Raw genomic sequence first — 22,113 nt, 5'->3', positions numbered from 1 at the left:
GAGAAAGTCTATTTGCGCAGGTCAGGAGGTCAGAGCCGGGCTGCTGAAAGATGGGGCGGGGTGAACCTGGGGCGGAGCCAAAGAGAGGCGGGGCTGAAGGTCAAGGCAAGATAGGTTGCAAAAAGGGGAGTGGCCAGGGGCAAGTCCGAGGGTGCAGACTGTTAAAAGGCTGGTCCAGTAGGAGAAAACTGTTTTTTTTTTTTTTGGTTTTTGGTTTTTTGTTTTGTTTTTCTTTCTTTTTTTGAGACGCGATCTCATGTAGTCCAGGCTGGGCACGAACTCTCTGTGTAGCCGAGAATGACCCTGAACTCCCGATCTTCCCCTTACAAGTGATGGTGTTCGCTCATGCCAGACTTTTTCGTGGTGTTGAGGATAGAATCTCTTGTGCACACTAGGCAAGCTCTCTACTGTTGAAGCTACAAACACTAGCTCCTCTTCTAGCTCTCTTCACGAGCGATTTTTCAGGTGCCTTTAGGTAACTGCAACTGGAGCAAGAGGGGCCCAGATGTGTGGAATCACACACTTTAGCATGTTGTACAAATGAGGGGGATTAGGACACACCCCTATAGCCCACCTTCTGAGCTGACTGGGAGTTACCCCCACACACACACCCGAGACATGGGCCACATGAGCTGATAAGACTTCCCTGACCTTGTGACTGCCCTGTCTAACCTCCGCCAGCCCTGTTCTCACCAGCTCTGGCCTTTGGGGGAATCCTGAAGGGGTACTAACACGGTGGGTGCAAACGGGGAGGGGGGATGCCTGAACTGGGAGGGCAAAGGCCAGGATACAGTATGACGACGGGGGGAGGGGGGCTAGCAGGCTGAGTCGCAGCGCCCAGCCCCCCAATCCTGCTGCTCCCTTGAGACCTCAGGAGCCTGGTCGCCCCCTCCCTCCCACAGGCAGCTGGAGCCTGAGTCACGAGCTGCCTCTCAGGAGACAAAGGCAGCCCAGGGCCCTCCCCCTAGACCCCCTCCTGGTGCCAGCATCTGCACTAGCAGGGAGTCTAACATCCCCAGAATCTCTGGAGGAAATGGAAGACACTGAGCTTCGGAGTCACCTTCTGACTTGAGTGGCACCTAATGTCACTGTCTTCTCCCAGGTGGCTGACCATCCTGGATGTTTCCAGTCGGGGCCTTTCAGCTTCTCTTCGTAGCTCTATGAAAGAACTGCCATTTGCCCATCTTGCAGATGAGAAAACTAAGGTCTAGTAAAATGGATGGGCTCACACAGAGTAGGGATTGTAACAGGTCCACAGTGACACAGGGACTTCATTATGAGGGCAGGAAACGGGAGAAAGGGAGAAGCAACAGCCGCTGAAGGGAGGCCCTCTGCACTGGCTACCCATGTGCTGGTCATGGGGAAGACGCGCCACCCTGGGACAGTGGGGGTTTCTAGCCCTGCAAAGGCAGGCTTGGGGCTCATCGCATGGCTCCAGGCCAGACCCTGGTCCTTTCTGGCTGTGTGCCAACCATAGCAAGCCACTTCCCCCACTCCTGTTCTTAGGTGTCTCTAGTAAATTCCAAACCTTCCAGTCCACAACTGTACCTAACATCTAAGATGCAGACACAGAGGCCCAGCACCTGCTAATGTCCATAGAGTTTCAGGACCCCCACATGGCTCCCACCACCAGAGTTAGGTGAGGAAATGCCCATGCAAACCCATAGTGCAGTGATGGCCTGAGAGTCACCCTTGTCCCCGACATGCACTCCCTCACTCACATACAGGAGCACACTCCGACTCCGCCTGCACACTTGCACGCTCACACACTCAGCTGCCAGCCCTGGGAGCTGGGGGCGGGGCGGGTGCCCTTCAGGCAGACACTCGGCTCCTCTTGCCCGCCCTGTGGGGCTCATCGCAGATGCCAGGGGTTATTTTAAGCCTGGATCAATGGACGATTTTTTGGTGACACAGGCTTGGGAGGGGAAGAGACAGGGGGCTGGTGCCCTAGAGCTTTGCTGTGTTCAGAGGCCCTGGGGTCCAGGAGAAAGGGGCCTTACCTTTTCTGGGCTGCATTATCTCTAGGTCCCCCCAGACCAGCTCACAGCGATGTATCCGAAGTGGGAGCATCAGCTTCGTGGAGGGTCAGATCCCAGAACAAAGACAAGCAGTGCCTTCTAGTTACTCTTCCCCTGCTGCCCATCACCCCAAGACCATGTGTCCACACAGACAGGAATCTACGGTTTGGCACAGACCCTGTAGTTGTTGGCACCTGCGGTTATTGGCTTACTGTAGAACCCATAGAATTAGGCTAAGGTGGGGAGAGACCTGGGGATGGGATGGGGTTTGGAATCAGTCCCTTTCCTGGACCAATGGAAACACCACATAGATTTGCAGGTCAACCAGAGGTCACTGTGGAGCAAATGCCAAGACAGTAGCTGGAAGAGAAGCTCCCAGAAGAGATGCAACCACGGGAGACTCTGTACACTGGGAGATGACACCGTTCCAGAGTACTGTTCAGAGATGGGGGAGGAGGGAAGGCACCCTCAGAATCCCCCCAAACCCCAAGGTGGCTTGGCAGAGTGACGGGAGCCGACTGCACACAGCACAGTTGGTGGCGATTATTCCAGCCTTAGGAACACCAGGGAAGGGAGCAGAGAAGGATGCGTCAGAAAGCGCGGCTGTGATGTTCTGATCAGAGCAACAAAACCCCAACTTAAAAACAAGTCATGACATAGTCTGTAATGTGTGGTGTCCCCTAAGATGGATGGCTTGTCCCAGTGGGTGATGGGATTAAAGTGCTTCTGTCTCTGTCTGTCTTGTTCCGCAACCCCCTTTCTTTCTAAATGACAATGTAGAAAGTCTTTGTATGGGGATCGGGTCTTCAGGACTGGATTGGGAAGTACATGGGTATGTGTGCATGCGTATGGGGAGTCGAGGGGAAGAGCTCATTTTTAGCCAGGGTGAATGGAGACAGCCCGGGGTGGGGGTGGGGGTAGTTAGTCTCCCTCCAGCCTTGACCCATTAATACCTGACATTCTGTCAGCCCCTCATCTCACACAACAGGCCTTGATCCTCCTTAGGATGTAAATCCTACTTCTTCCACTTTCGTAAGCTGATTTCAGGCTCCCGAGGAGGAGAAGGAGAGGTGGGAAGGAGAAGAAGGGGCCCTAGGGCGGCTAAATTCTCCATCAAACAGGAGTTAGAAGCAAGTATCATTTCCCTGTTTCGTTCAGCAGATATTGACGGGCACCTGAGCTGAGCTAAGGACAGAGGAAACTTAGTCCTTGCCCTCCTGGTGTCCCCATCTGGACAGTGAGAGGCAATCTCTACCTCCCGGAAGGAATGGATTATGAATCTGCCATTCAGAGAAAGGTATTGATTTTGTTTTTTTGGGGGGAGGGGTTGTTTTTGTTTTTGTTTGGTTTGGTTTGGTTTTGGTTTTTCGAGACAGGGTTTCTCTGTGTAGCCCTGGCTATCCTGGAGCTCACTCTGTAGACCAGGCTGGCCTCAAACTCAGAAATCCGCCTGCCTCTGTCTCCCAAGTGCTGAGACTAAAGGTGTGCATCACCACCACCCGGCTTGTTTTGTTTTTTTGAGCTATATAGGGTCTTATGTCGTTCAAGCTGATCTCGAACTCCTAACCCTCAAGTCTACAGGTATGCACTTGCAACACCAAACTGCCAGCTCCCCTTTCTTCTTTCTTTCCTTGAAACATAAATTTCCAGCGACGACTCAGCTAGCTTGGAACTCACGATGCAGACCTGTGGTTCTCGAATATCCTACATATCATATTTACATTACGATTCATAACTGTAGCAAAATTACAGTTATAAAGGAACAATTAAACAATCTTACAGTGGGGGGTCACCATGAGGAACTGTATCACAGGGTTGCAGCATTAGGAAGGTTGAGAACTCCTGATTTAGATCAACTTAACCTCAAGGAATCCTCCTGCTTCATCCTTAGGGTGTGAAAGCACACCGTTTGTCCTGTTTGCTTTTTGAGACAGGGTCTCACTGTATCGCCCAGGCTAGTCAAAGTTGTGAGCCCTGCCTCAGCCTTCCTCAGTCTGCAGTATGTCATTGCAGGCACCAAGAAGACCTTTGACCTTAACAATAGCAACCGAGGCAGGGAGGGGCAATGACTGGCATCAGGCTCAGATTCTCCTTACCAGCTCAGCGGGGGAGTGGTGGAAATGGGGCACTGAGCTGTGCCTGGCCATTCTTTCCCTAGGCTTGTGAAAGGACCTGGAAGTCCCAGGGAGTGAGAGACCAAGGACAGACAGGGGAGTACAACTGGTCTGGTCCCCAGGACCTGCTCAGCCTTCTACTAAGGCAGAGGCTGAGGAGGGGAGCAGACCACTCGAGGGCTCTGGCCAGGTTGTTCCGAGAACTGGGACATCCTAGGACCCCAGCCAAGTGTCCAGGTTTTAGAATCAGGGCACACGCTCTGGGGCAGACCAGAGAGGGGGCTGATCAAGGCTCGACTCTGCCATTTTTGTGTTGGGGGTCCTTATTGTGGAAGGGGAAATACCTTCTTCATTCATGTCACGACCAGAACACAGGGATGGAACATTGGGGTGCGTGTGTGTGTGTGTGTGTGTGTGTGTGTGCATGCGCGTGTCCCTTCCCAATGACTTCAAGGCTGCTTTGATCTCTGCGCCTCTGTCCCCTTATTTAAAAAGCAGGGAATCGCTCATCCAAGACTGCCAAGATCCGAGTCCCCAGAGCTTTAAGCTGAGCCCCCTCGAGGGTCCAATTCCGACAACAATTTGAGGGAGGTCTTGGAGAGGGTCCCTGGTGGGGCGCGCTCATTGCACTGGCCTTACAGAACCCCTCCCTCCCGGCGCAGCGGCCGCGCTCCTCCCCCGGTCCTGCCTCCCTCCCGCCCTCCTCCCCTCGCTCCCTCTCCCGCCCGCCCGAGCCCGCGCCGAGCCCGCGCCGGAGCCGGAGCCAGAGCCAGAGCGCGGGCACCGCGGAGCGGGCGGCGGGAAGGCAGAGGCGTCCGGCGACCCGCCGCCCGGCGCAGTCCCCGAAAGACCCAGGCCCCGCACGACCGCCAGGGCCAGAGGGAGCCGGGGACTGGGCAGGCGAGCACCCACCGCCTGCCTCCACCGTGCGCAGTCCGAGGTGAGCCCCGGAGGAGAACGCGCCCACCGGGGAGATCCAGCTCCGCGTCCTCCACCCCGAGCTCACTTGTGCCTGGAACCGCGGACGCACCAGGAGGCGTCGGCCGGGAGCCAGCGCGGGCAGCCGGGCGACCGGTCCCGGAGGGCTGGGGGAGCCCGGCAGAGCGGCCACGCGCCGAGCCATGCACCGGGCGCAATAGCAGGAGGAGCGGGCCGCATGGAGCGCGCTGGGGCGCGGGGCCAGCGCTGGGGCCAGCGCTCGCATGGGCTCCCGCTCGCGCTCCGGCTGGCGCTGTTGCTGGCGGGGTCGCCGTCGGGCCGCGCGGGGGCTCCCGAGGCGCAGGAGACCGCAGCGTCCGGTACGGTGGCACCGGCGGGAGGGGACCGCTGCCGCGGCTATTACGACGTGATGGGCCAGTGGGACCCGCCCTTCAACTGCAGCTCGGGCGTCTACAGCTTCTGCTGCGGCACGTGCGGCTACCGCTTCTGTTGCCACGACGGCCCGCGCCGCCTGGACCAGAGCCGCTGCTCCAACTACGACACACCGGCTTGGGTGCAGACTGGCCGGCCGCCCGCCCGCGCCCGGGACACCGCCGCCCCGCGCGACCCGGCCCGCGAGCGCAGCCACACTGCGGTCTACGCGGTGTGCGGTGTCGCCGCGCTACTCGTGCTGGTCGGCATCGGGGCGCGCCTGGGCCTGGAGAGAGCGCATAGCCCCCGCGCTCGGCGCACGGTGACCAGGTGAGTGCGCCCGCTTGCCGGCCCGCCCATCTTGTCTTCACTGCCCCTAGCTGGGTCCAAATCTCACTGCAACTGCGACCTTCTGGACCCTCTAAATCTTCGGCTTCTCCGCAGCCTCTTCCTCTTTGTTTTGTTTTTGTTTTGCTCTTCTGGCTCTCTGTCTTCCCGGTCTCCGCTTCACAGAGGGAGACACCTGATAGCCCTCTCTCCCCTTGACCTTCCCTGTCTATACTGGGCTCTGGATCCTCCTTGTGGCTCCAACCTCCTCTGCGGAAGACAAAAAGTCGGTGTCCACGGGAGGGGGCACGGACGATGGTCAAGAAGGACACTGGACTGGGGTAGTTTTAAGGGTGGTCGTGGGCTTCGAGAAGGGAGAGGGTGCTTGGCTGGTTCCCTGGTTGCATCTCCCTCTCCCGCCCTCCTCCCGCCTCCATCCATTTCTACAACCCAGTGTGACTCAAACCTGACCTTCATTCCTCGGAATTTCAGAAGCGTCCCCTCCCCAGTAACCCCTCGGGCAAAGGTCTGGCTTTCCAGCTGCTCAGAATGGGATTGTGGAGGTACGTTGGCCTGTGTTTTAGAGACCCGCCAGATGCTGGCTATGTTTTGAGCTGATTTTGAGTTGTCAGCCGAATGGGTACGCTGGGAGCTGAGATTCTGCCCTGACCCTGGCTGGACCTCCTCCACTTCTGCCACCCCCTACTCCCCCCCACCCCCAGCAAATCTTTGCCCTGTTGGTGCCCTCCCTTCCTTTCCACCCAGGTCTCAGCCCCACTGGGCATGTAGACTGTTGGCACCACATGCAACAGGCTGCAAGTGGGAGTGACAATAAAGAGAAGCCCTCTCCTCACACCCCCCCCCCCCGCAATACACATGTGGTGGACCAGATGTGCACAGGGGCTAGTTGCCACCAGACCACTTAGGCCATCCCTTCCAGACACCCGGAGGCCAGAAAGGGAGCTGGGGCCTTGTGTTTCTTTAAAGCCACTGAATTGCAGCGGGAGTTCGCAGGGACTTTTGAACACTGCAGGGGTAGAAGCGCAGCCTCTGAATGTGGGATCTCTCATACAGGACAGAAGTAGCAGTAGGGAGACCAGAGAGGCAGTGGGAGCCAGAGACGCACTATAGTATAGGGGTGGCTGGGCTGGTCTATAGCTGGCTTGTTCATTTGCAAAGCTCCACCTGCAAGCCCAGGTTTGGTTGTGTGCCCACAACCATGTGCCTTGACTCCCTTCTTTGGGCTCCTAGGTATGTATGTTCTGAACCCCTTGCCCAAGTTTCTCTTTAGTATTCCATGCTGATGCTGATGGTTAGGGAAGGACGGCTAAAGGGGTTGGAGCAGACTGGAGTCAGGCCTTGGAGAATCCATGCAAAGGGCCAGAGGCATGAGGATCCCTCCTTTCGTGCATGCCCCGTGGTGGGATAATCAGCATGAGCTGCTGAGGAGTGGGGAAGGCGAGGTCTTCTTAGGCAGCCTGCAGACCCCCTGCAGCTGATCCTTTGCAACCTCAGGTGTCTTCCAATGTGTCTCTTCATTAACTGCCATAACTCAGCCCCAGAAGGAGGGTCAGGCAGAGTGGGAGAAAATCATGGGTTTTGGTACTGCAGGCAGCTGGACTGAAGGCTGGGCTGCCTATGGGGAAGGCTCAGTCAGACACTGTCACAGCTGGTGGGGGCTGGGTGTTCTGGGTACCCAGGGAGGCAGCTGCCCAAGGTCATACAGCCTTCAGGTGCTGGGGTGCCACAGAGGGCTCTCCATGGCACCCCTCTTTTCCTTGTTGTCTGCCTTCCTTGTCCTTATGCCAGCTAGGCCCCAGGACTGGCAGAAGCCCACACAGCAGGAGTCTAGGTAAGGGAGATCTTGGAGGAGGGAGTCTAGTAGCATCTGACTGAATAAGAAGATGGGAGGAGGAAAAAGAGGAGGAAGAGGAGGAGGTGGAGGAAGAGGAGGAGGATACTGGGTGCCAAGAGCTGGGACAGGAGGCTCGATGGGGAGGGTCTTGGAGAGTGAACTCCAGGAAGGAGCCTCTGGAACAGGAGGTGGCCCTAGTTAGTATGACCTCATTAGTTTCCTGACCTGCTTTGAGAGATGGCCATCTTGGGGCCAAAAGTGAGGCAGGTCACACTTGGTAGGAGGACTGAGCTATCTGAGGTCACTAGAAAGAACAGAAGGGAGGCCCGAGCAGTTGAAAGAACTACCTGGAGATACAAGGCAACACCACTGGGGACTGGACAGAGGACGTAGTGGTTAAGAATACCAGCTGCTCTGGCAGAGGACCCAAGTTCAACCCCCAACAACCACATGTTGGCTTATGGCAGTGATTCTCAACCTGTGCGTCATGACCCTGACAAGGGGGGAGGGGCCAATCGACCCCTTCGCAGACCATTGGAAAATAGAGTCATTTACATTAAGATTCAAAACAGTAGCAAAATTACAATTATGAAGTAGCAATGAAGACAATTTTATAGTCCAGGGGTCACCACAACATGAGGAACTGTATTAAAGGGTTGCAGCCTTAGGAAGGTTGAGAACCACTGGCTTATGAGCATCTGTAACTCCAGTTCTAAGGGTCATATGTCCTCACCTGACCTCCAAGGGCACACATGTGGTATAAAGATATTCATGCTGGCAAAATACCCATATACATAAAATAATAAAATTAAAAACAAAACAAGGTGAGACCATGGTGGCTATGGCCAGCCTTTGATAAGGTTAGATTCTGGCTGATGGAGAGACAGAAGCTGCAAGTTCCCTCAACATCTTTCTGTCTCCACAGGACACTGACAGAACTTCTCAAGCAGCCAGGCCCGCAAGAACCACTGCCTCCGCCTCTGGGTCCACCCTTGGGTAACTGCGTCCAAGTACAAATGGGTGACAGTGTTCTCCGGGGTTCCCCCTACAACAGCACAGGTGAGTAGGTATTAGACGAGCATTGGCTCACCTATGGCGAGGTGAGGGGGGTGGCGAAGTGGGAGAGTTGGTCAGTCAGCTGGAGCGTGGATCTGCTATCTGTCATATAAGTGAGTGGCTGCCTGTGCAGAGGTATGATTGGGGTCTGGACAGCCCTCGGTGGAGAGGAACCATGCTGTAAGTCTCTTGTCTCCTGGGCAACGAAGCTGTGAGAAAGGCTCCAGATTCAAGATATGCTAGCTAGGGCTGTTAGGTTAAAGCTCTGGCTTGTGGATCTGGAACCCACCTCTGGGACTTGCATCGTGGTCCCCCCACCTGCTACATGTTGGGTTCTGGGGTTCAGTGCCTCCCCCCATCTCCGTGGCACGGGATTCAGCGTCTTGCTAGCTAGGGAGTCATCCATTAGGGTTAGCACCCCCCTCAGGACTTGCTGCTATTGTTCGTGTTTTTCTGAGCCAAGCCAGGGCGTTCTTGGAGGACCCATCCTCCAAGTTGCCCGGAGCATCAGCGGGGGGCGGGGGGTGTTGGGGGTTGGGGGGGTAGGGAAGGGCGTTGAAAAGTGGTGGCGCCTTCAAGCTCTGCTTTTTTCTTTTACACTCCACTTTCCCCTCCAGACAAGAAACGCCTCAATAATGCGCCTCTGGGGTCCGCCACCCCGGGACCCCCGCGCGGCCCGAGGCTGCAGGGTGGTGGCAGCCTCACGTTGCAGCCTGACTACGCCAAGTTCGCTACCCTCAAAGCAGCTGCGCTCAAGGCCACAGGTGAGGCGCAGGTTGCTGCCGCCCATTCCCCAGACTACCTTCTCCACCTCAAAAGGGAGCCCGCTTGACCAATCCGGGTTCAGGACGTCCCCAAACAGCCAATCGGCTCCCTCCCCAGTCCACTGACCCGCCCCCATCACCTAAAGCAGGTGCTAGCCGCCTGACTCTCACTTCGCCCTACTCCCACCCCACGCAGAGGCTGCACCCCAGGACTTCTATCAACGTTTTCCCTCTACCGAGACCGGCCCGCGGACCCTCCCTGCGCGGGTCCCGCGGCCTTCGGAGGACGTGCCTGCGCTGCTCGACGCCTGTCCCTGGGCCCCTCCGGGTTATGTACCTCCGGCCGGCCCGGTCTCGTCGGTCCCTTATGCCGCCTGGACCGCGGGCCGCCCCGCGAGGCCGCTCCCCCGCAGCCACTTGGTGGCTCAGGTCTCCCCGGCGCCCCGGCGGCCCAGCCACGCGCCGCGGCGTCAGTTCAGCGTGGAGAAGCTGCCCGAGGCCTTCAGCGCGCAGCCCGCGAGCTTTTACAGCAGCACGGGCAGAGGACCCCGGCACCTGAGCACCAACAGCAAAGCCGAGGTCACGGTCTAAAGTGGAACCATTGGAGCCTTCTGCAGGGTCCTGGGCCCCAGGTCGTGGAGTTGCAGTGCAGGCTTCAATCCAAACAGGAATGAGGACGTTTGGAGCCTGTGGCTAAAGGGCCAAAAGGGTAGGGCCAGGTGTTCTGTCCTTGGGAATGTAGGGCTATCCTTACCTGTGTAAATAAACCCTCTAATGTGGTTCCTGTCCCAAGAGGATCATCAGTCATTGACTGGACAGACAGCAGTGCAAACCAGAGAGGATGGCTGGGTTGAATGCCAAACAATGCTCAGAGCAGATGGAGCCCTAGTCATCCAAAGGTTTGGGTTCAGGGGAGAGAGGACGTGTTACCCCTGTGGGGGGTTCATGAGCTCTACCAGAGGCTAGCCCCACCCCACCCCGCAGCTGATCTCTCACTCAACAGTTTGAGTTAGCCCAGCCTGGCTGATCCTCATTGACACAGTCTGGCCCTGGGCCGGCTCCTGGCTTGCAGGCCGCTTGGCCAGATTGGCCCAGGGCCACCCCCCTAATGGGTGTGGGCCACATGGACATCTGGTGCTCGGGAGAGAGGAGGCGCCTCTCTCGCAGCTCTGGGTTAAGGGGGATGGAGATGTTGGAGTGGGAGCCTAGCAATGCGCCTCCCTTGGGGTGCTCCCACTGCACGGGCTTGGCCCTGCCAGCTCTCTCCCTCTTCCTGCCAGAGGCTCCCCGTACCTGGCTGAGGCCCAGGGTACTGTCGGCGCCTGTTTGCATCGCTGCAAGTTCCTCAGTTCCATGTTCTGGTGTGTATGGGGACAACCTGGCTACCACCAGGTGACGTATATGACCTCAACGAAACCACTCCCTGTGTTCCCCGGGGTGTGTGTGTGTGTGTGTGTGTGTGACACAGTCTGAACTACAGCCACCATAAGTTACTGTTTCTTATTTAACGGGAAGAGATCTACAGGGCTGTCTGCAGATAAAGAAATTAAGGTTTTGGAATCTAAGCACCTTGCCTGCGATCTGCACTGGGGCTAGGTTGAGGCACAGGCAGAGGCAGAAGGCTGTGGCCACCACTGCAAGGCCGAATCTAGGGAAGGCGGTCGTGCAGGCGGACCCTCCTGGCTGCAGTTAATGCCTTTTAGGAAAGGGTGTGATCCAGAGTGGTTTGTTGGCCTGACGAAGGGGACTCAGCCCCAGACTCGTCTCAGATGGAACCTTCTATTCTACTTCTAAAGGCCCAAATGCTCTGAGTGGCTGTGTCGCCTCCTGCCTCTCACCAGGCTCACAGTGCACTGACTGCACCCTGGTACTTCTTGTATGTCACATCGCTGTCACCTGAGCAATAAGCCGGATACTGAGGTTAAAAGGCTTGTACTATTCTGCATATATGCAAGTGGAGGTGAGGGGCCAGTTCTCCCAAGTTTCTTGGCTGGGAAATACAAGAACCCACTTGTATGTGGCCAGAAGCTGGTGAAAAGCTGAGGTCCCCACCTATAGGAAGTAGAAATTAAGCAAGGGTCTACCTGATGGAGGAGTGACTTCACACCTCAAGTTCCAAAGAATTGCTACTACCAAGCAGCCAGCCAGCCAGCCGAATGGCCAGGCAAGGCGCTGGAATTGGGATAAAGCCCTTTTATCCCAGACTCTCACCCATCCCTAGAGTGTGTCAGGTACACCTGTGGGCAAGGAAGGGCCACCAGACTGCAGCTACCTGGCTGCCCCCACTCCCTAGCTCACTGCTGGCCAAGAAATGCAGTCATTTGGTTAAATCAACATAATGGTCATACTACAGATTCACACAAGCCTGTGTTAGGTGGTACCAATCTGTGTTTATTGAAAACCTATGTCCAGCACATGATGACTGTTTCAACATTGATGAAGACATAGGTGTATCCCCTGTTCAGTGAAAAACCAACCCCCCCACCCCTCAACAAGGAGAAAAGGCACAGTATATACACAGACACAAGGGCTGGGCTGCCCCCATGGCAGGGGCCATAAATTACAGTGATGGTTGGGGAGAGGCCGAAGGCAGAGTAGGTGGGGTCCAAACACCCGAAGGGCCTGCCCCTGCCTATTCTGCTTCAACCAGCTTGAAAGGATGAGAAGCATAAGGAGGGACAATTCCTCTCAAGTCCTGAGGGAGCCCTGAGCCAAGCAGTCCACAAAAGCAGGACCACTCTTCCGAGGACTCCCCCCATCTCAAGGCAAGCGCCCCGACTCCTGTTGCCTACCCTGAAAATGAGAAGCCTGTTGCTGGGGAAGGTTTGGGGCCAGTGTCTGCCACCCTGGCTTATTCAGACAGGAATTAGGGATAAAAATACACTTCTATGGGAGGTAGGAGTTAGGGTGGGGGGAGGAAGAACAAATAAATCATGCTGAAGACCCCTGGACCTCAGGCTCAATGGTGGCCTCATCCTGTCCAGCCCCATGGGCCTACCCTGAGCTCAGGTGGCCATCTCAGGGGGGTGAAGGAGTGGGAAGGAACAGGACAATTAAATAAGATACCATTTATTTTTTAAAAAATTAAAAAAACAATGCCAACATTATTTTTTTACCCATCCCTAGACCTGCCCCTGCCTCCCACCCACCTCCCAGGGCTGGGCTCCCTCCCTGGCTGTTAAGGATGAAAAAACAATGAACAGCTTAGTCAGGCACAGGGGAGGGAGTGCAGACCCAGGGAGAGGAACAGAGATGCCACAGCAACTTTGCCCTGTATCATGGCAGGCCCAAGCACACACATATAAAAACATCTGTATAAAAGGGGGCGTGTCAGTCAAGTCCAGAATGCAAAATGCTCTCTGGTGCAGAGACCTAGTTCCCAGAGAAAGCCTGATCAAAAACAAAAACAGAAACAAAACATAACAAGCACAAAGAAAACCAGAGGCAGAAAGGAGACAGTCTCTAGAGGGCTGGGAAGGGCTTGGCAGCACCTCACAGTTGCTTCCAAGTGAGGAGAGCACCCCATCCCTGCTCAGGCCATCTTTCTTCTCAGCCTGCCTGGGCTCGGACCATGGATTTACCACAGCAGTTTCAAGGAGCTTTGCCCATGGTCCTACTGGCCCGAAACAATCCAAAAGGTAACAGCTCAGAAAGTCAGTCTTGCCTTCATCCTCACAGGTCTTGGAGAAGGGAGAGAGACAGATGGGAAGACAGAGGGAGGGTCCCCGGAGAAAGAGACAAAGGTGGAAAGAGGTGGACCAGGCCCCAGACGGTGGTCAGGAGGCAGCGATGGCAGTGCCACCGCCCAGCTTGACAATCATCTGCTGACAGTCATTGCAGGAACGGCGGTCACCCACCTTCTCCAGGGTGCGCGCAGCTTCAGCCAGCAGCACTGCCCGCTGGCCCGGGGAAGACAGGAAAGAGAGGGGAAGATGGCGGCAGGCCAGCAGGATGGCAGTAGCTCTCTCTCGTTGGCCAGGCCAGGTGTCTACCTCTCCTGTGGGAATGAGATTTACATAAGCACTGTCCCAAGGAGTTTATGCAGCCTCATTTGTTGAGCTCACCCCCTCATTGTGTGGAGGTGTGTTCTGCTCCCTTCCCTGTCCTTCTCAAAGGGCAGAAGATGAACTTGGCGGCTGAGTAGGCTGCGATATTAAAGCCCATGCAACTTCTACCGGCTCCGGCTCTGGGAGGACATCTTAAGTTTTTCGAGCCATATCCTGATTACTCAGCTAACAAGGTTTTTGCTGCCTACCAAGTCCACTAAGCAGCTAAGAGAGTCAGTTACACAGTGTGTAGACCACCCTGCCAGATCCCAGGGCTCCATCCTCTCTGCTCCCCAAATGTAAGGCCACACCAGGCCTTTGGCCAGGTTTCTGCTGGACTTACCGTGCTTGGTGCTCTGAGTGGGGCGCCGCCGTAGGCTATGCTCCAGCAGCTGGTGTGTACGGGTGGGGCTAGCTCCTGCCATCAGGCGCACAGTGGCTTCATGCAGGAACACCTGGCAGGTACATGGGGACACTAGTCAAACTCTGGGTCTGACCTGTCTAATCGCAGTGTTCCTATCTTATCCTCAAGTCAAGCTAGGAACCTACATCAACAGAGGGAAAGGGACCGAGAGCACAGGCCAGCTGCCAGCAGGAGCCGTACAAGCCGGAGGCAACTTCCCTGCTTGTTGACAAAGCCAGGGACCCTCTAGGATTTGAAAACAGTAGTTTGAGTGATGCCTTGTCCTTGAGGGCTGTGTCTCAGTCAGACAAAAGGACAAAGGAGGAGAGAGAGGGATGAGGGGGAATAGCTAGGTTGGTATCAAGTGCAATATCTTATTTCTTCAGAAAGGAATGGAGTCTAGACTGGAAGTTTTCTTCAGCCCTCTGATACTGTAACCCAACACTGTCTGTCCTTTGTAAGGGACAAGCCGAAGGACTGTGTGATACAGGCAAACCTCCCCACCCCTGTACACTGGGGAACACACACACGCACACGCGAAATCTCAAGGTTGGTTCTGTGTTGTTCTCTTGGTCACATGTGGACTGCAGATTGGTTGGTCAGACTAGGTACACGTTTCCAGGGATAAGTCTCTGTTTCTGAGACAGGGTCACACTGTGTAGTCCTGGTTGGCCTAGAACCCCCCGACATAGACCAGGCAGGTTTCAAATTTACAGTGATCCACCTGCCTCTGTCACCAGAGTGCTAGGATTAAAGGTATGAGTTACCATGCCAGCTCAGAAAAATAGGATTTATTTTGTTTTATTTTATTTTTTAAGGATTTATTTATTTTTTTATTTATATGAGCACACTGCAGCTGTCTTCAGACACACCAGAAGAGGGCATCAGATTCCATTACAGGTGGTTGTGAGCCACCATGTGGTTGCTGGGAATTGAACTCAGGACCTCTGGAAGAACAGTCAGTGCTCTTAACCACTGAGCCATCTCTCCAGCCCTATTTTGTGTGTTTGAATATGTATGTGTGGAGGGTCAATGTTCCATTATGCATGTGGAGGACGCTCTGTGCGAGTTGGTTCTCTCCTGACACCAGTGGGTGCCGGGGATTGGACTCAGGCCATCAAGCTTAATAGCAAGCACCTTTACCTGCTGAGCCATCTCAGTGGCCTAAGTCAGACACTGGGGAGAAACAGAGAGCACTGCTGGGCCGAGGCCCAGGTCTAGATCTCTACTTTTTTGCCTTTCCCCAGTCTTAAGAGACAGAAACTAGGGCCTTACACACGCCTGGCAAGCTCTCTGCACTGGGCTACATCCTCAGCCTTTCTAACTGAGACAAGGTCTTACTAAGTTGCCCGGGCTGGCCTTGAATTTGTGATAGTCCTGTTTCAGCCTCTTGAGTAGCTAGTGATGCTGCTGGCTGGGCACTGAAGCCTCCTGAGCAAGGACGGGCACGAAGGAGGGCATTTTAGAGGAGGCATTTGGTACCAGCCAGTCCGTGAGCAGACCAGAGGTCTAACCTGAATGGGTTCCAGAAGGGAGGTGCAGCCCAAACCTGGGGCGTCCGTCTGTCTGTCTCTCTTTGAAGAATAGTCTATATGTAGTCTGTGCTGGTCTCAAACTTACTATGTGGCTAAGGATGAGTTTGGATTCCTGATCCTTGTGCCTTTATGTCCCAAGTGCTAGGATTACAAGTGTATGCCATCACACTGGAGATCTGGCGCTGGGGCTGACAGAGGGCTTTGTGCATTACAGGCAGGCACACTACCAATTAGGCTATTTGTCTGTGCTCTGATGGCTCTCTCTCTCCCAGGCCAGTCGTCTTGGTTTGCTGTCCTGAGGATATACTTCAGGCTGAGGGGTTTCTTCCCCAGCAACAGCCTTGCCTTTCGGCGTCCCTTCTAGCCCAGCTCACTCCTTTCCTTGCCACTTATGATACGGTATCCACTTCTGCTCTCATAGAATAATTCAGGCCCCAGTATGTGGATCCTCTTACAATAATAACTGTGAAGTGAAGGGGAAGAAGCAGGGCTGAGCAAGGCGGGCTTCAAGGGAACAAGCAGTGCAGACACAATTCTCCTCATAAGATCTGCACAAGACTGGGCTCACAACTTCCTGTCACGGAGTGAGGTGAGCTCCTGAGGTCTTGGGCCTCTTGTGAGGATCTATATGCAGTTATGATTGCTGGGAGATGGTCAGACATTATCATCAGTGGTGTGGCTATCGGCAAGGTCCCACAGCCTATGAATAAATCCGATGAAACTCACTGGGTCATTAAAAAAGGAAACAAAAGAGCACATGAGTAGAAAGGGGAGTGATCAGGAAGAGGAGAGGAGTTGCAGCATGGGAAGGACAGGATGACAGGACTGAAGAGGAGCACAGCATAGCACAGCACATGTAATATACATATGTGACATTATATACATAGGTATGCACGCATGGCAAGGTCACAGTGAAGCCCATTAATTATTGTACTTATTGTAACTAATGTGTGCTAATTAGAACAAAAGTGAAGGATATGCCAATTATAATTATTATACATTATATATTAACTTATAATATACTTATATATAACTTGTAATATGTATTATTATGTGTCAAATAAAAATTTAAATATATTTTTAAGCTGGGCATGATGGTGCAAACCTTTAATCCTAGCAGCTGAGAGAGAGCATCAGATAGATCTCAGTGAATTTGAGGCTAGCCTGGTTGACACAGCAAGTTCTAGCCACTCCCCTATCCTCCACCTGCAATGTTTAATACAATCTATACCACTCCCCTCACCTCAGACGTCAAGAGTCTGCCTCAGACTGCCACATATGTCAGCAGGTATGTGCCTGTAATTCCACACATAAGGTGCTGAGGCAGACGCAATCAAGGCCAGCCTAGGTAATATATTGAGACCCCACTTAAAACAAAACCAAAATGCCTACTGCACTACTCTAATGAGCACTGTGAACAACAGGAATGACTTGAGTCTAGAGAAGCAGAGTTCTGCTTCTTTCCTCGGAGGCTTAACCGGGATGCTGCAGCAAGAGGTAGGGTGCTGTGGAGAGAGGGCAGCACAGCTGCAAAGTTCCCAAATGGCTTACAAAATAAATTACAGTGAATGTCCGCTTCCACGCGGCTCTCAAGTAAGGCTACCATCTGACACTAGTCAGAACTATTGAGCGCCCCTGTGGCCAGGACTGGGAAGGGAGCTCCTGAGCGACTCCTCTGTCCTCTGATGGCTCTTGCATGTCTGGTTGGTGACACACGACCCTGGGCCGGGCACACAGCCGTGTACAAAAAAACCCATGGTACCCATGGTACCCATCTTAGTGCTGGGCCGGAGACCTATACTTGCTAGCCTGCGCATCCCACCAGCCTGCTAGGCCTCACCTTGCGGTATGCTGGGCGGAAACTATGGGCCAGCCTTCGAAGGCTGCCCAGGTCCCGCTGGAAGCCAGCCAGCTCAGTGCCCGATGCATGGTAGGTCTCACCCAGGAGCTGGCTGGCGCTGGCCTGCTTTTGCCAGAGTGCTGTCCTGAGCGACAGTAGCAGGTCACAGGTGAGCAGCTGGACCACCTAGGGATAAACCACAGGGAGAGACTATGACTGGCCTGTGCCTAAAGCAAAGACCCCAGCCCCTTGCTAGACCCTCAGCCCAACAGGCAGGAGCCCTGGGCCTGAACCCAGGAGCAGGGCTTGAGAAGAAGATCTGCGGGAGCACTAATCCTGCACTGCCCACCCCCAAGCTGGGTGTTGTCTATTCTCATCATTCTGCAGGTAAGAAAACCAAAGCTCTAAAAGGGACACAGCATGGTGGCAGGGGCAGGAGAAGATCCTCTCTGAGGCAGGAGTAAGGGGGAGGTGTAGATTCTCCATGACGGCTCTGGAGGAAAAGTCACCCAGGGGTGCCCAGGCCTCTCTCCTCTAGAGGAACCAAGGGACTGACTAAGGTAGCAGCGGAGCCTGGGGTAGAGGGCAGTGGGAGGGAGGAGGGAGGAGGAGAAACAGGTGGGCCATCATGAAGGCAGAGGCACATGTTTGCCTTAGCAGCTACAGAATCCTGGCATGTGACTTAACCTAAGCCTTGTTTTCCTTTTCTGTGAAATGGGGATGGCAGCACAGCTGTGATGAACCTTTTACGAGGCCTCACTCTGTGCATGCACGGCAGCAGCTGAACGTTCTGTGTAACTGCCAGTGAGTTTAGGCTACCTCCTTGACTCCCAATAAGCCAAGTGTGAGACGGTAAGGGGAGAGCGGCAGATTCCCTGAAGGCCACTTCTCATCTCACCTAGGTGGTTTCTGCAGGCAGTGGACTTGGGCTTCCATGCTGCCCAGACAGACCTTTCTGCCCCATGCCTGCACAAGGCACCAACTCTTGGCCATACTATCCTGTGATTAATGACAGCCTCAGGGGACACAGAGGAGAAACCTGCAGGCAAAGCTGACATTCTAAGTTGTAGGTGTAGGAGCAGGATCTTCATGCGTGGGAGAGTACCCTGGACTGGGTCTTACACTCTGACCACACTTTTCTAGGCCCATCCTCCCGCCCCTCAACTGCTACCGAGGAACCACAGCTCCTAGGGTGTCCCCTAAAAACCTTTCTAGTTCCTCAAATATGGCTGACAATGGTTTCCTCATGAGGAAACCCACCAGGGGAGACCAACAGGAAGCACGACAGTGGCTTGGCCCCCAAGCCTGTGATCTATACAATGCTATCCTTGTAGGGTTGACATGCTGCGCTGACTTCAATAAAGCACCCAAGCCCGCTGATGACTACTACCTTGACATTCCAGACTAGCCACCTGAAACAAGACCCCAGAAAGCAGCTAGTCCCAACCTTCCAAAAAGTTTCCTGTCCCTCCCATTTGTGTTACAGCATGCATTTTCCTAGGGAACCAGGGGTGACACTATCTTTATTCCCCAGGACGGTTAGGCAGGCCCTCAGCAGTGCCCTTAGATCCAGGTCCTCTCTCTTTGGCCATGGCACAGTGGGCAGTCAGGGCAGGCCTCCATGATGCACTGTGGAAACATTGCACAGGTATTGCCAGAACATGCAATGCAACTACAATGCACCACAGCAGCCCGCCAGGGGGTGTGCAGCCGGCCAGAGGCACCGGGCTGTCAGCTGGCCCAGGCCTGAGGGAGCACCGGACTACCTGGAGCAAATGTAGAGCCCCGGCCCGTTCACTTGGGACTTAGAGGAAGCTGCCGGCTAGCAGGACCTGAGATTAAGGGAGCTAGGGAGAGGTGAAGGTGCAAACACATTTGCTCTAGGAATCAAAAGGTATGTCTGCCCCAGTAGGCTCCATTTGGGAAGGGAGGGAGCTACTATCCTGGCATCTGTGTCTTTGAGAACCCGACAGGCTAGGTAAGCTTGGAGCCAGAGTGTTCATACAGACCACACCGAACCTCCAGGGGCTCCTACTCACGTGGTTAAGTGAAGGATCAGAAGCAGTGGCACTGACATTCAGACTGCTCCATAGGTGACCACTGGCCCTCTCACAATGACAGAAGGAATTCTGTTGCCCATCGGCTTTTCCAGAGAGTGAGGCATGCATGGCTCTACAGGCATAGAACACGGCCTTCACCAAGGGACTCCTAGAAGAGTGAGCGGGAGAAGAGAAGCAGGTGAGACCAGGTTAGCTGTGTAATGACCAGGAGGAAGAGACCAAGTAGATGGTGTCATCACACTCTCCTTCAATGGGGCATCTGTTGCCACTGTGACACTGCCACTGTGGTCTCCTATAGCCAGCACCAGACAGGAACCACTGGTTTTGAGCCGAGTCAAGCCTTTTCCTGTTCAGTCCCTAACTGGTCCTGGAGGTGACTAGAGACTCAGATTTAATGTTACAGTCTCTGGCCTGGGGAGAGGACATTGGGTTGGCAAAGGCGCCTACTCATCACAGTTGTGAAGGGCAGAGGAGGCAGGAAGGACCCGGGCAGGGATGTCTGCCAGGCAGCTTTGCAATCCGCTGTGGCTTTGAGGCTCAGTGGCACAGTGACTTAGGTAACCTGTTTGTTGAGCCTCTGCATCTTCAGGTGAGTCAGAGGCAGACACACTCAGGTAGGAGCACTACTGTAGAGCCATACAGGGCTGGGTACTAAATGGATAGGCAGGGGCTTGAAAACTGGGCTACTTCAATGAAGCGGACAGCTCAAGCCACTCCCTCCCACTCCTCTCAGCCCATCGGTGCTCTGCCTTAGAATTGTTCTCGGCAAGAATGCGCCTTGGCTTTAAAGGACAGGACCCCAGGGGACTTTTTGCCTCATTGCATTTTGTAATGTAACCAGGAGCACCCAGATCTAACCAACACCATGCAGGGGCCCACAGGTAGGATTGCTCATCATTAAATGTATACCTCCAGGGATCACACTCAAGTGTCGAAAAGAATGTCAAAGTCTCTATGCATTTTGCTATAGGTACTTAAGTTATATATAAAAAAAAAAAGTCCAGGTGACAGAGAGCTGGCTCAGCATGTAAAGGGGTTTGCCATCAAACTGACGGACTTTTGGTCCCTAGGACCTACAAGGTGGAAGGGAAGAACCCATTCCTGTAGGCTGTCCTCTGACTTTTTTTTTATTGTTGTTGTTTTTTGTTTTTTTGAGACAGGGTTTCTCTGTGTAGCCTGGCCGTCCTGGAACTGACTCTGTAGACCAGGCTGGCCTCGAACTCAGAAATCCTCTTGCCTCTGCCTCCCAAGTGCTGGGACTGAAGGCATGTGCCACCACTGCCTGGCTTGTCCTCTGACTTCTACATGTGTGCCGTGACAAGCACATATTTGAGTAGATGTATATGTATGCGAGTGCACGTGCACACACACACACACACACACTCACGTACACAGAGCAACAGGGCTGATGGGGAGTAGCGAATAGCAGTAAGGACAGGGGAACTGGAGCTCACATAAGCTGCAGGACTGCCTTGCAGTGGCCACAACTACATCACATTGCTGTTTCTGGATCTGCCCGGGCTATGCGGTTTGCATTTCCTCTCTACAGCACAGCATCACGGAAGCAGAGAGAAGGGGCCTCCTAAGCATCCGTGCACAGCTAGGGTGACTGGAGAGCTCTGTGCAGAACACACAGAGGGCTGGGCCCACTCACATAATTTCTCTGTGCTTCCTCTGCCATCTCCCCTAGCTCCCATCTGTCAAACCCTTCTGACCCCAGATCAACATGGCTATCTGGACCTGCTTCCCTGTGCTACCTCAGGAAGATCCCCTTGGAGAGAAGTACATAAACGATCAAGAAGCTTACGCACTCAGTCACTTCCAGGGCCTTGGGGACCCGCTCTACTTCAGTAAAATGAGAGCGCACAGCTGCATCATCTCCCTGGAGCCAGCTGATGGCCATAGTGACTGCGGATGTCCACCACCGACAGATGACATCGGGACCTGGATGGGAACAGCAGCAGGAAACACCCATTAGCACCCATAGGAATCAAGACTAAGGAACACTAGGTGGCATGTGGCATCTCTATATGATGATAGATAAAGACTCCTCAGGTCACGCTCCCTCATCATCTGGTAGTGTGTATCAAGAACTTTAACATGCTCACCCCTACTAACCCAGTAATCCCAGATTTGGTACTCTTATCACTAGGAAACTCATTTGAATAGAAGTTTAACAAAAATGTTCACTTTAATGTTAGATTTTTATTTGTTTGTTTTTTGAGACTTCTCTGTGTATAGTCCTGGCTGTCCTGGAACTCACTCTGTAAACCAGACTGATTCAGAACACAGAGATTTTTCTGTCTCTGCCTACCGAGTGCTGGAACTAAAGGTGTATACCAACACTGCCCAGCAAAGCACATTTATTTATTTTATGCTTGTATTGCTGCAGTTTCCCTTCTGAGTCTCAGGCTTCTCGACTGTAAAACTGTTACCAGGGATTGTGCGAAACCAGCGAGGGACAGCTAGGTGACAGGAAAGGAGTAAGGACGTGTACTCTTCCAAACTCCGAAGTCAATATGGACCACACTACCCCTCTCCTCGGAAGAAAGCACCCCTCCCAGGTAGCCTGGCACCCAGACCCCCAGGCACTTCAGACAGAGGCTGAGATGTGGCGCTGATGGGCTGTCATCCTGAGGGCAGTTTAGAGGGAGAAGCAAATAAAACTTAGCTGTGGTCAGCAGGGGAGACTGTAGCCGAGAGAGCTGGGGGGGGCTTCTGTAGCCGAGGGAGCTGGGGGGGGCG

The 22,113-nt window shown here is 54.2% G+C and overlaps 2 protein-coding genes across 3 annotated transcripts in view; one reads left to right on the top strand and one right to left on the bottom strand.

The window, feature by feature from the left end:
- The first annotated feature begins 4,896 nt into the window (after positions 1-4,896).
- Shisa8 (shisa family member 8) lies at positions 4,897-10,276 on the top strand. The gene is made up of 4 exons (XM_031350404.1): positions 4,897-5,812; positions 8,590-8,723; positions 9,338-9,484; positions 9,681-10,276. The coding sequence occupies exons 1-4, from the start codon at positions 5,289-5,291 to the stop codon at positions 10,073-10,075; spliced, it is 1,200 nt and encodes a 399-aa protein (XP_031206264.1). The 5' UTR covers positions 4,897-5,288; the 3' UTR covers positions 10,076-10,276.
- A 1,578-nt stretch (positions 10,277-11,854) lies between these two features.
- Srebf2 (sterol regulatory element binding transcription factor 2) overlaps positions 11,855-22,113 on the bottom strand; it is a 60,858-nt gene continuing 50,599 nt past the window's right edge. For both annotated transcript variants that reach the window (XM_031350381.1, XM_031350389.1), the window contains exons 14-18: positions 21,180-21,312; positions 19,348-19,516; positions 17,309-17,494; positions 13,874-13,985; positions 11,855-13,481 (exon numbers count right to left, since the gene is read on the bottom strand). In XM_031350381.1, the coding sequence (XP_031206241.1) occupies positions 13,261-13,481; positions 13,874-13,985; positions 17,309-17,494; positions 19,348-19,516; positions 21,180-21,312 (821 nt within the window). In that variant the 3' untranslated portion in view covers positions 11,855-13,260. The remainder of the gene's footprint in view (positions 13,482-13,873; positions 13,986-17,308; positions 17,495-19,347; positions 19,517-21,179; positions 21,313-22,113) is intronic.

The sequence above is a fragment of the Mastomys coucha genome, unplaced genomic scaffold, assembly GCF_008632895.1.
Source record: "Mastomys coucha isolate ucsf_1 unplaced genomic scaffold, UCSF_Mcou_1 pScaffold11, whole genome shotgun sequence".
Lineage (NCBI taxonomy): Eukaryota > Metazoa > Chordata > Mammalia > Rodentia > Muridae > Mastomys > Mastomys coucha.
This window is presented reverse-complemented; position numbering and strand designations above follow the sequence as displayed.

Excerpts from the sequence above, each read along its gene's own strand:
- Shisa8 (XM_031350404.1), top strand. The coding sequence starts at position 5,289 with ATGGAGCGCGCTGGGGCGCGGGGCCAGCGCTGGGGCCAGCGCTCGCAT. Across the intron at positions 5,813-8,589 it reads GCTCGGCGCACGGTGACCAG|GACACTGACAGAACTTCTCA; the intron begins GTGAGTGCGCCC and ends CTGTCTCCACAG. Across the intron at positions 9,485-9,680 it reads AGCTGCGCTCAAGGCCACAG|AGGCTGCACCCCAGGACTTC; the intron begins GTGAGGCGCAGG and ends CACCCCACGCAG.